The 12422-nt window shown below is 37.2% G+C and overlaps 1 protein-coding gene across 1 annotated transcript in view; it reads right to left on the bottom strand.

The window, feature by feature from the left end:
* Positions 1-3798: 3798 nt before the first annotated feature.
* Positions 3799-12422, bottom strand: part of SNX31 (sorting nexin 31) — a 49048-nt gene continuing 40424 nt past the window's right edge. Inside the window, exons 12-14 of the mRNA XM_037501758.1 lie at positions 11737-11814; positions 6430-6483; positions 3799-3908 (exon numbers count right to left, since the gene is read on the bottom strand). Of these exons, the coding sequence (XP_037357655.1) occupies positions 3816-3908; positions 6430-6483; positions 11737-11814 (225 nt within the window). The 3' untranslated portion in view covers positions 3799-3815. The remainder of the gene's footprint in view (positions 3909-6429; positions 6484-11736; positions 11815-12422) is intronic.

The following is a 12422-nucleotide window of genomic DNA, read 5'->3' as shown; positions in this document are numbered from 1 at the left end:
CTTTAAATCATCTGACTTTCTAACCTCTGCCAAGATGTTCCACAAGCCAAGCCCATATGAGTAGCTGAAGGCCTCCTACAGAAAGGCACATGTGCCCTGGTTAAACCAAAGACCCAAGCCAACTAATGTATCAAGTGCTTTTCTATTGCTCTAATTTCTTTTATCTAGAAAATTGTTATGCAAGCAGTATAGATTTCATAAGAACACAACAAATAGCTAGAATAAAGCAACTTATAAGTGATGTCCAATACTACCTTAATAACATAGGAGGAAAGTACAATTTCAAGGTTTAAAAAACATTTTACAGGGATTATTGGTTAGCCATACTTTTTCTTGGTTTTTTTTTTTTTTTTAAAGATCTATTTGTTTTTGCATACAAGAACTAGGGTATAGGCCAGAGGTGTGGAGGGTGAGAGGATTCACCAGAGACAGAGTGGGGAACAGAAAAGGCAGACTGACTGAAATACACTGCTGAGGGGAGCAGCGGACGAGTCAGGAGAGGTCTGCTGCGCCATGTGGGTTGCTCCCTGGCCAGATCAAACTCGTGCTGCAATGGCTGCGGATAGCTTCATAGGTTGTGTCTTAACCCCTTGCGCTACCAGGGAGGCCCTGGTTAGCCATACTTTTTCTTTTTTTTTTTTTTTTTTTTTTAAAGATTTATTTATTTATTTATACAAGCACTGTGTACAGTCAGAAGCGCGGGAGGGTGAGAGAATTCACCAGAGCCAGAGCAGGGAGCAGAGCAGGCAGAAGGACCGAAGCACACTGCTGAGGGAAGCAGCAGGCGGCAGAGGAAGTCTGGGCGCCATGTGGGACCCTCCTCCAGTGGCCGGAGTGCAGCCGGGGATCGAACCGGCGCTGCAGAGGCTGTGGGCAGCTTTGCAACCTAGCGCTCAATCGCTGCGCCACCGGGGAGGCCCTAGCCATACTTTTTCTAAGTTGACTCATTACATCTTCTTTTTGGGTGACAAGAATCAGCAAAATGTACCTAAATTTTCTTGACTTTTTCTTCTGGGATCACTGCTGACAGGAATGATACTATCTTAATGAAGGAGGAAAGTATTTTCTACTCTATTTCCTACAGTCCTGAGTCCACAGAGACACGTTTAGCCAGCCTGGTGGCTGAAAAGCATGCGAGGAAGTTGAGTTGCCTCGATGGCCAGGTCTTCTGCATTCTAGGATCACTGTGGCCACTATTTTCCCACAAAGGCTTGGGACCTATTTGATCATGTTGCTCAGATTCATTTTGAGTGTTAATGTAAGGTCATTTCTAACTCACATGTTATCATCAAGTTTGCTTCCCAGTTGTCCATGGGGAAATGTGCATGCTGTAAGTTTGGTTGTAAGTAAAAACCAAGACTGAGACTTGGGGCCTAACCACAATTTAATTGATGCTTCCCCTTTTTCTCAATATTATTCTTGTGAAAATTTGAAACTCAAATGTGTTTGCCTATGGGCAGCATGCTTATGCCAGTTATTTTAGGAGTATGAACAGCAGTTAAAGCACATAACACATGTCTAAAGTGGAGAGAAGTGAAGTTGCTGAATGTGTGTATATCAGGAGAAAATCTGGTTGCTGGGGACCATTTTGGCAGGTACAAGACTAAAGGATAAGCTGGTCAGTTCCAAAGTCATGCCAGACCCCTTAGGAGTCACTGGAAAGATTTCCACATGGCCTACCTTTACAAAGGCCATGCACTGTCTGATGTCTTCTGTGCAGGGAGGCGGTGATATTGGAAGGTCCTGTCCCAGAAGCATCCCCAAAGAGTTAAGTCTTCACCAGTGATGGGGGCTCACTGGCCCTCTTCTCTCCAGGCCTGCAGCTGGGGAGGCCACCTGGCAGTTGAAACTCAGACTTTTTATCCATGCTAAAGTATTTTGATCTAAAAGTGGTTCAAAACCTTGGTCTCCTTCTAGATAAATTTAGGCCCAGAAATCCCACAAGGCTAATGGCTCCTTCTCTCATCTAGCTACTGAGGAATGTGTCTTTTTAGAAAGATAAGAATTTTATTTTCTACTATCCCAGCCCCTTTATTCTCACTGCATATACTGTGAAAAATACATCAGGACTTGCATTTTTCATCTCATATTGATCTGAGTATCTTGGGGGTAAAAAACCTAGCAAATACAATGCTCTGCTTTTGTGAACCTCAAGGATCAAACCACTCTTATATTGCGGGGTTCTGCAATCATGAATGTATCTCTGTTCCCTCTTCGCCTTATCTCCTATCTCCTTCCCTTAAACCTGTAATAGTGCAGGTTTGTTCATTTTTCCCAAACACTGCAGTGTATTTCCCACCAGTGTCTATCCATACCTTTAACCTGTGTGCCACCATGTCTACCTCTGTTTGGTTCTATTTTTTCCTCAAAATTCCTTTTTCCCCATAATCTTCCTGATCAGCCCCCTCCCACCCCTGCTTCCCTTTGACACATTTGTCCACATTGCAGGAAATGCTGTCTAGGATTACTTGTTCTTACTTATGAAGTTGAAACATGAAATTAACAATATTCAACCATTATTGACCCATCAAATGTCACTTACACACATTTGAACCTAATAATCATCTTCTCATCCTCAATATAAATTCTCTTTGCATTCCAAGTATAGATATTTACCTGTAAAAAGAAATAAACCTTGACTGTTCTTAAATAGGCAAAATAGTAGAGAAGATCCCATTCTAACCTAAAAATGCACATTAATATACTCACCATGCATGAATTGGGATGTTTGTGATAATCCCCTGCAAAAATTTCTTATTGCAGTAAAAAAAAATACAAATATAAAATTTTATAGCACTAGAAATTATGGCTAGAGGCAATGATTTATATATATTATAAGGCTTTAATAGAGTCTATACTTCAAAAAGATCACAGAATTTTCATCAGCAAATTCTATATTCACTAAAATATATTTCACATTTATTATATAATTAGTTACACTAACCCAGTTAAAAAATAGCTTTAGAAAATTACACTTTATCTAAGCACATTGTAAGGATTCTTCTGCACCTCTCCATTAATGCAACCTTAATGCTATACACAGTTACATCCACTATCACGATAAACTGAAACTGGGTAAGGAATCATTTTGAAAAGATTAAATATTTTAAAACTAAGAGACTTATAAAGTATTCAACATCAAGTGCAAGGCCCATTGTTTACCAAAATAAAACTATTCAAAATGCATGATGATTATTGAACTGAATTCAGTATTTGAAGGATAGAATACAATTATATCAATGGAGCAACAGAGAACTAGGCAGTCTGTTACTTTGAGTACATCCACATTGGTAGGCTCAGAGTTATGTAAAGAAACAAGACAGCATTTTACCACTTCCCTGCTCCAGAACTGCAGTGGGCCAGTGAAGTTCAGAGCTCCTTGTCAATTATTCCATTTCTTAGAACCACATTTTTCTCAGCTGGTGAGTCATGTCTTCAGAACTCAACTCCAAACACATTTATATTGTTTTATTCTAAGCCTTTCAATCATGTAATATCAGGACATATAAAAGACCCATGAAACCAGGTAAATATGTATTTTAGGGGAAAAAAAATACTAAGCTCCAATTAAGTTGATTTGGATTTGCCACTTGTCTTTTATGACTCATTAAAACAAAACTGTATAACTCTGGTTTTTATATTTTTTAAATGAGTTTATAATTCAGTAGTCTTGATTAATACGATCCATCTTAATGTCCAAAAAAGAGAAGGGGTCAAACTTCTTTCATTGATGGTAGGAAGCCCACTTTCAACCCCCAAGGTCTTTCACCGTCAAGATAGCTATAAAAGGCTTTGTAAAGAGTGAGATTTTCTCTTCAAAGGTCTTCTTCTTTAATGTTTCCAAAAACACAGTCAATTTTGGTTATCTTAATCTTGCTTTTTCTTGATAGAAAATTAGAATAGTCTTTCTGCAGTAAACAGAGAATTCAGAAATGCATATGAAAGGAAATCCGTAATAATTAAAAGGTTAAAATAATAAGAGGCAACTGAAAGGTTTTGTTTGTTAGAACAATGGTTATTTTAAATGGTTTTATCCTACAGGAACTTTATTTGAGGGTAGGTGCACATCTACTAGGGCTGAGCTTGCCCCCTGCTGTTATGCTGAGGTAGTGATACCCAGAGGGCCTTTCCTGGCACCAGGATGTCACCCGAACTCTGCCTCTGTTTCCCAAGACTTTCAATTTTTAACTTCACTCAAAATCTTTAGTACATACCCCACTCAAATACAAAATTTTAACAAGTATTATAATTAATTCAAAACATTTTAAGAGGCTTTGGTTTCTAGAAACTTTTAGGAAGTAAATAATTTAGTTGTCTTTTAGTATTTATGAAATCTCAAGGACAGGACCATGGAGAATGGGCTTTGGACTTGATGAAATAAATGTGAGGCACTTCAACAGGAAGGTCAGATAAGGGTTTTTTTCACTCTGAGGGTTATATCTTGATAGACAATCCCCATGGCAAAATGGTTAAAGCAACCAATAAATTTTATTTGTAAAGTCACAAATAAAGACTATTTGGGATCGGAAACTGGCTCCATCATTTCTAGCTGTGTAACCTTGGACAATTTAACCTTTCTATGTTTCAGTTCCCTCAGCCATTATTATCCTAGGTTTACTATGGATGAATTGATTTACACTTGAACCAAGGATAATAGCCAGGCTGTTATGAGTATTAATGAGCTATATATGGAAGGCAGTTATAATGGTATCTGGTTCAGAACAAGCTCTATATAAAGGTTTGTTAAATAAGTTGGAATTCAAGATAGTTGGACACCAGTCCCCTTTCTGACAGGTTGGTCCTGCTCAGCATGAAGCAGGTTTGCCTTTTACTATTGCTGCTCACTGGAGGGGATGATTGAATGAGCATTAACACTGACCACGTGCTGTGTTGTCTGTTGTTCTAGGATAGTGGCTCTCAAACTTGAACATGTATCAGATTCATCTGCGGGGTTTGCTGATTGGGTTTGCAGATGACTGGTCCCCATCCCCAGAGTTTCTGGCCCAGTAGGCTTGTGACCTCAGGATTTGAATTTCTAATAAGTTCCCGAGAGATGCTGATGCTGCTGGTCCAGAGACCACACTTTGGCAATCACTGTTCTAGGAGAATGATTCCACTCCTGCCTGTACACGAGACCACCTGGGGAGATTTTTAAAATTTTGTTGCCGGGCCCTAGCCATTAGTTTTTAGAGCTCCCTTGATAATTCTAATGTACAGCCAAGGTTGAGAACCACAGCTCTGTGCTGTCACCACACTGCTGAAATGGATACATTTAAATGATGGGGTGATTACCACCTACATTGTGCAGAAGAAGAAAATGAAGCTTGGTACTGTTTGGTACAGTTTCCCTTTGGGATGCTTGCAATAAATTCTGATTTTTAGAGTCCTTACCCCAGATCTACTAAACCAATCTTTAGGGTGAGGCTCAGGAATTTACATATTTATAAGCACATCAGGGATCCTATACACTCATTTAGATTTTTTGTCTATTTGAAGAAACATAGTGATGGGGTTGTCATTTTCTATCTCTGATCTAAGCGTTCAGAAATGCTGTTATTCTGAAAAAAAAGAAAGCTTTACATTTTGCCTACTTAAATTTTTTTTCTGAGCTTAAGAAAACACCTTATATGCTTACAGATTTATAACTACTGTACTTATGTATTATTTATCTTTACATATACTGCAGATCCTGGCACAGGAGCTAGACCAATACTAAATTCCATCCCAATGCTACTTAGAGATCACCTTTATACCATCCACCTACACTAGGCTTTGAACCTAGAAAGGAAGAGTATGGAAAGGTAGTTAAGGGTAAAGCTCCAGAGTCAGGCTACCTGTTTCTTTCCCCCAATACTTACTGTGCAACCTGGGACAAATTACCTAACCTTGCTGTGCTCTACCTTCTTCAACTGATTTATATGGTCATTGTGAGGGGGAAAACCCTAGTCCACATAGAAGTGCTCAGAAGGGTGCTTGGTAACAATGGGTGCCTACTAACTCTTTTCATTATAATTTTTAATGTTATTCACACAATGGTTGAAATGCTATTTTCAACTAGTTTTTTGAACTTAAATTTGCTTTCTATGGAGTATATGGCAGAAAATCAATGAAACTAAAATATATAAACTACAGAGAGGGTTACCCCCCCCCAAATGCACATGGAGAAGAAAATTATTAAAGAATTTTGTATTCTTCTTGGAAATTTTCTACATAAAAATTAAGGAAAAGATTTTTTCTAGCCCTACTGGGTATTACAACAAAAAATAGGATACTCCTCTGTGGTTTTCCAAATGGTCCAACCTACATGCAGGAGCTTCTGGGAAAAAGAAATCTCACATCCTTAAAAGTACAATGGCTGTTACTTAAAGTGGAAAACAAGCAGACTTATCGAAATTGTAATGTATTGATTATATAATTTTACACACAGACCTGGCTTTGTTGAAAGTATTTTTTACTTCTGCCTTGTTCTGGAACTTCAATCTGCTAAATAGATTAGTAAAATGTCAGTGAGCACAGCCCAGAGAAGCAAGCACACAATGTATTTAACTAGCTCTCTTCCCACAATAGTCCCCGAGAGTAATGTGCCCAAAGGCTGCCAGTCAGTGGGCACACCTGCTTATTATCTGCACAGGCCCTCTTCCTTTGAAAAGTGTCCAAATATTACAGAAATTTAGTCCCCAAAAGTTAAGTGAAGCTTCTGTTTAACATTGGTGGTTACCGATGGGCTTTGTGATCTAACACAGCTTTTAAAAGGGCTTCACACAAAATGAAATGTCCTCCTAAATCCTGAAATAACCCACGGAGCTTCAGGCTTTACACTGAATCAAAGCCAAATCGGCCTTTGATGAATCCAAAGACACCATCAACCAAATGAAAATCAAACTGAAGCTCAAGACACTTGGATATACTTCATGTACTTAAGGTGAAACTTAATAGAACAGCCAGGGTCCCTGCAGAAAACAGATGGTGCACCCCTGGGGTAACTGAGGTTTTCAAAAGGCTATTTCATGGAAGAGTGGGCAGGATTAAGGTGAATCAATGAAGGCATGTTGGAACCCCCAAAGGCAAGAGTAAGGGGCTGGGAGGGTGCGATGGCCATTCTTATCACCTCTGGGCCTGAAAGGGCAAGGGGAGCAGCTGCTACTGAGACAAGGGCAGCTGCAGGTACAAAGAAGAGAAGCCCCCTGCTAAGGGCCATGACAACCATAGAAACCTAGCAGAGACAGAGTTAGAAAAATAAACCCAATCTCAATTTTCTCTCATCCTTCAATCTCACCAAGTATCCTCATGGGTGACCCCAGGCAGAGGTCAGAGGGCAAGTTCACAACACACAGAGGTCAGTCTCCAGGGCAAAGACCAGGGTAAAGGAAAGTGATCTGGAGGTGCACAGCCTGGCACAGTCAGTAAACATAATCTAACTGGATCTGGGAGAAGAGTTCTTTGACTCCTCTTATAGAAAAAGTAGAGCACTACTCCTAAACAGCTAGACATTATGTGCATGTCTCGATTTATCACTATAATTGTAAATGCCTTTTACTAATTGCCTTTCTCCTCCAACAAATGAGCTCCTTAACACTGGATCCTCGGCTTGTAGTCATTGCATGGTAAATACAGGGATTCATAAATGAAAGAATGAAAGGGTGAATTAGGTTGTTTATAATTCCTGAATAGTCCTGAGAGTACAGAGTGGGACATTTCAAAGTAAGGGAATAACTAATATGACACTGTATTAAAGCATTATCTCCTAACTTGAGTTAACTTAATTTGTCATAAAATATATACAGCTTTAAAGGATGCAAATCTATATATATGTATAGAATTTATAGGATCCTATAGGATTTATAGGATTTTCTAGGTTAGATTTCTTAAAATAAATAGTTCATATACTTGAAGACTCTCTCTCTTTCTCTCTCTCTCTCTATATATATATATATATAAATTTTAAAAATCAGGCAAGTCTTGATAAATGAGATACTAATGCTCTTTGTCCAATGTGCTTTGCTATTTTTTTAAATGACATTTCAATATAGTTTTTATGCAGTCTTTACAATGAAGTACAAAAGTTAGGGGAAAACTGGAAATTTTTCTCCTTCCCCACCCCTTCCCTATACAGAAATGAATAAAACAGAACCCACGATAAATGTTAAACAACTTCTTATACTATATGTTTGCTTGCCTTATTTTCAATAGGACTTTAAATATTTTATATACTAGAGACAATAAAATTAGGGGAAAAGCTAATCCCTTTTCATAATGCAGTATTTCTACACTCTCTCATCAGTGGAATAGTTTCTGTTACTTATATAACCACCTATTCCTGCACAGTAATTTCCCTCTGGCTCTCTAGAGTTCTGTCATCCTGCTCTGCTCAGACTATTCTCATGATGGATATGTTATGTCTGTACTTATTCTGTTTTCTAGACTGGATCAGCTATTCAAAAGCTGGCATTCCCAGGACATCAGAGAGCACTGCCCTTGGTGTGTCTCCTCAGCACATAATAGAAACACACTTCAAAGCATCCATCTCTGAGTCCAGTGGCATTTTACATAGTCTGATCTTGTCCAGAATGAAAGAGGAGCAGAGTGTGAATCTATATCCCCAAATCATACACAGTGTGGTTAACTCAATGAAAAATTATACAAGAAAAAGAAATAATGAGAATGTTTTAGTAAGAAAAATGAACACATATTAAAGCAGCTGATTAAAACTGGAAAAAAAAAGAGGTGTGGAAAGAAAGATTTATGGGGAGAGGGAGTTGGGGACAGGGGCGATAGCTATGAGGTAGACTGGGATGAGAGGGTGTCTTGTTGACCATTTTTCAGAAAAACAAATTAGAAATTTGGGCCCACTTTTAAGTAAACCTAAGGGAAAAACAAACCAATGAATAAAATAATAATTTTTTGACATTAAAATATAAACGTTTTCAATTCATTAAATTAAACACTAGCAAATTCCTGATATCTCTTCATGTGTTCAGATAATGGTTCAACAAAGTGGTGATTATACACTTTCAGAAACTCCTTAAGTGTACATCTACTGCATGCAACACATCTGCATTCTTTTCTTGGTGTCTTTCAATTTTTTTACATGGCAGAGATTGCTGGTATACTACTTCATTATCCATTCTGCTTTCTTTCCTAGTAATAACACCCAATTTTATTTAGAGAGATAACATACCCTGCAAGAAACTAAATTTATCAAAATCCCTTGCAGGTAGGTGTGGGCCTGTGGTATAACTCTTGGTTGATGAATTGTCAGCATAAATTCTTTCTGAAACTTGAGACTCCTCCTTGAAGAGAAGAGAAAAATGAATTCCATCTTTACAGTTTTTCTCTCTCTTTCCCTAGAATGTAGATGCAACAACTTGCACTCTGGCAGCCATCTTGGGGAAAAGCCACGAAGAAGATTGGCAGAAGAGAGTTCTCTGAGGTCACAATGCAGCTGCCCTCCCAGCCCTGGCCTGTCTGCCCGTGGGCTTCTTTGAGATGAGAGAAAAACTTTAAGACACTTGTTTTGTCTTTTGTTATATGCTGCCAAATCTACTAATACATTTTACTTTCAAATTAAATATTCCATTCAATTGTGTTCTAATTAAAATTAGCAAATATTAACAAAACTGACTCAGGCATTTGTATAGGTGCACCGCTCTAAGAAAGGTACACTTCCCCTCTGGTTTGCAGCTGATACCGCCTTGAGAATTTAACATGATTTTGTTGCTGTTGTGTGTTCACATTTTTCTTTAGTGAATTTGTTTGAACTCCAGGTTTAATTATCTCTTTATAAATGGTTTAAGCTTTACTTTGAAAGTATTGCCTAAAGCCAACTTAGCTCATTAACTTTTAAGTTAGCACTAAATTTATTTTTATTCTTTTACTCCTTTCTCAACAGGATAAAACAATACTATTTAATCTGCTTTCAGGGAGTATCTGTTTTATTTATGGGGCTCATTTGGTTAGTGTTTTCAGTCTCTCTTTCCCTCCCCAGATTCTTTAAATTATCAAAATCTTAGAATCTGTTCTGTCTTGCAAAACAGAGACCTTTGTATCTTAGTCCAAATAAGCCACTATAAGCGATGAGTTCAGACTTCATATGTCTATCTAGAAAATTAGTGAATGTCACAGTCACACATTGATATGGCTACTTTCAGCTCCAAATAATGACTTGTTGTAGTCATCTGCACTTTAAGAAAAGGCCCAGAGCTCAGTGTAAGTTCAAACAGCTGATCTGTCGATATTTTTTTCCACCAATTTTAATAATATCCAGGGATATGTAGATAAAATTCCAGACTAAAATGGATGGTCCCTCTAGCATCCTCTTGAAAATTCAGTTTTCCAAACAAAGAGTATTATCTTTTCTTTCAGGAACCTAAGTAAGTAAAGAAAAAAAGAGTTTGTGGAAATAAATTTGTCGATATTCGATTAAAGCAATATAAATATTGACTGATGTACTTATGTTGCTATCAGCCACAGGGATAAAGTATAGATTTCAATTTGTGTGTAAATCTAAGGAATGTAGTAGTATCATTTTTCTTGAAAGCTTTAAATAGGTCACTACCTTCTCTGATTGAGTTAACACTGCAGCTATTCACTGCGCAAGTATGTCCTATACCTATAGCTTATATTCTATTCAACCATACTTGAGAGAACTTCTTTGTGTTAATGGGGCCACTTTAGTTAATAACTTTATAGATATATACAAAAAAATGGAGCTTAAGTTGCACTCATCCTGTCTAAGAGGTTGGATTTTATCGCTCTTTTGAAAAAGCATCCTGAATCTTCATTGCTTTGATTTGCTACTCTCTAGTACACTTTGAATTGTTTGAATACCAAGGGACAGTGAATTCTGTTTTCCCTGGGAAAATATTTTCAGTTCTAGAGGAAAGAGAAAAAAGTATAAAATGCAAGTATTTTCACAGGAAAAAGAAGCTACAAAGTTAAGCAAAGATTAATGTTAAACTAAATCTGTTATCTATCTTTTCATAAAGGACTTCATGAATTTAAAGGAAAACATTGGAGAAAGTTTCTGAATATTTTCTATTATATTTTTAAAGATCAGTATAATATTCTGCAAAAAAAAAAGTTTATAAATGTCAACCAAGCATTAGTATGTAATCGTTTTTTAAAAAAATCAAACTTTTCTGTGTTATTTGGTGTCATGAAGGTAACCAGTCAAGTTGAAAAGCTTAAAATCTCAGTTAACTCTTTTCACAACCTGCCACTAACCCTTTCAATGGCCTTTATTAAAGAGATGAAGATTAGAAAATACAAAGTTTAATTTTACATGGAGAAAAATCAATAGCCTTTGGAGATCCTTTTACACAATGGCTTCTCCCAACTGGTAAAGGGAGTTGACACAATAGAAATATCAAGAGAAATCTGTAGAGTTTATTCAAGACCCTTCTTTATTGAAGACCTCTCAATGATGTCAGTGATTTTATGATGCAGTTTCTTTCTTCTGGATGAATCTGGAATCTTCCATTTGGGGGAAGGCAGAAATGTAAGAATGACAGAGAAGAGAGTTAAAGAGTTCTCAGCAATCTAAGGATAATTTTTCATTGGAAAAAATTCCATTGAATTCTAAGGACTGATCTCCCAGAGGGCTGAGGAGCTCACTCAGGGGCAAGTTGAATTCTTTCCTCAAGGTCTGACTTCTTGGGCCCCAGAATTCATCAGTGTATTTCCCACCAGATGGTGGGAACTTAAAAGTGAAAAATATACACAAATAAGAGCACTTACCATTTCTGGGTTCTCTGCAGCCAACTTTACTGTCTTTTCTGAGATCATCTTTTTCAAGCAGCTACTCAGTAAAAAAGCCTAAGAAATCCAAATATAAAGAACTTTTTCATGTGAAGACATCATTCTTTTCCTTGCCTCCATACACCAAAAGGCCGATTCTTGAGTTCTTCCCTTCCTTAGCATGCTTTTAAGAACTTAGATTTCTTCAACTTCCATAAACTTACATAAGATATAGTTAGCAAGTAACTATAAATTCTCTCAATTATATGGATATATTTATAGCAAATTTTAAAATAAGATGGAAAATACGTAGGATCTCATCACAAATCATTTTCCCTCTAGAAACGCCCCCTTCACATCCATTTTTATCTATAACTGCAAATAGTTTATGTTTTAGGAGCAAAAAATAGTAAAAACTGCTCATAATTATAATCAAGTCAACTGATGATGGTCAATCATATTTAATTATATTCATAGTTATTAAGGGAGCTATTATTAGTTGTGCATATGACCTGTCTGATTAAAATATTATTTTACAATCTTATTGTTTTTACTTAGCTAAAAATTAGTTCTTTTTAAAGGTCAAGAAAAATTGAAAACTAGCAAGCTGACCATTTAGTAATGGAGGGGGAAGATGGAAGGATCAAAACAGGGAGGAAATATGGTGATGGTTCACAGGTGATATG

The sequence above is a fragment of the Talpa occidentalis genome, unplaced genomic scaffold, assembly GCF_014898055.3.
Source record: "Talpa occidentalis isolate TD23 unplaced genomic scaffold, MPIMG_talOcc4v2.1, whole genome shotgun sequence".
Classification (NCBI taxonomy): domain Eukaryota; kingdom Metazoa; phylum Chordata; class Mammalia; order Eulipotyphla; family Talpidae; genus Talpa; species Talpa occidentalis.
Note: the sequence above shows the minus strand (reverse complement) of the source record. Positions and strands in the feature narration are given on the sequence as shown.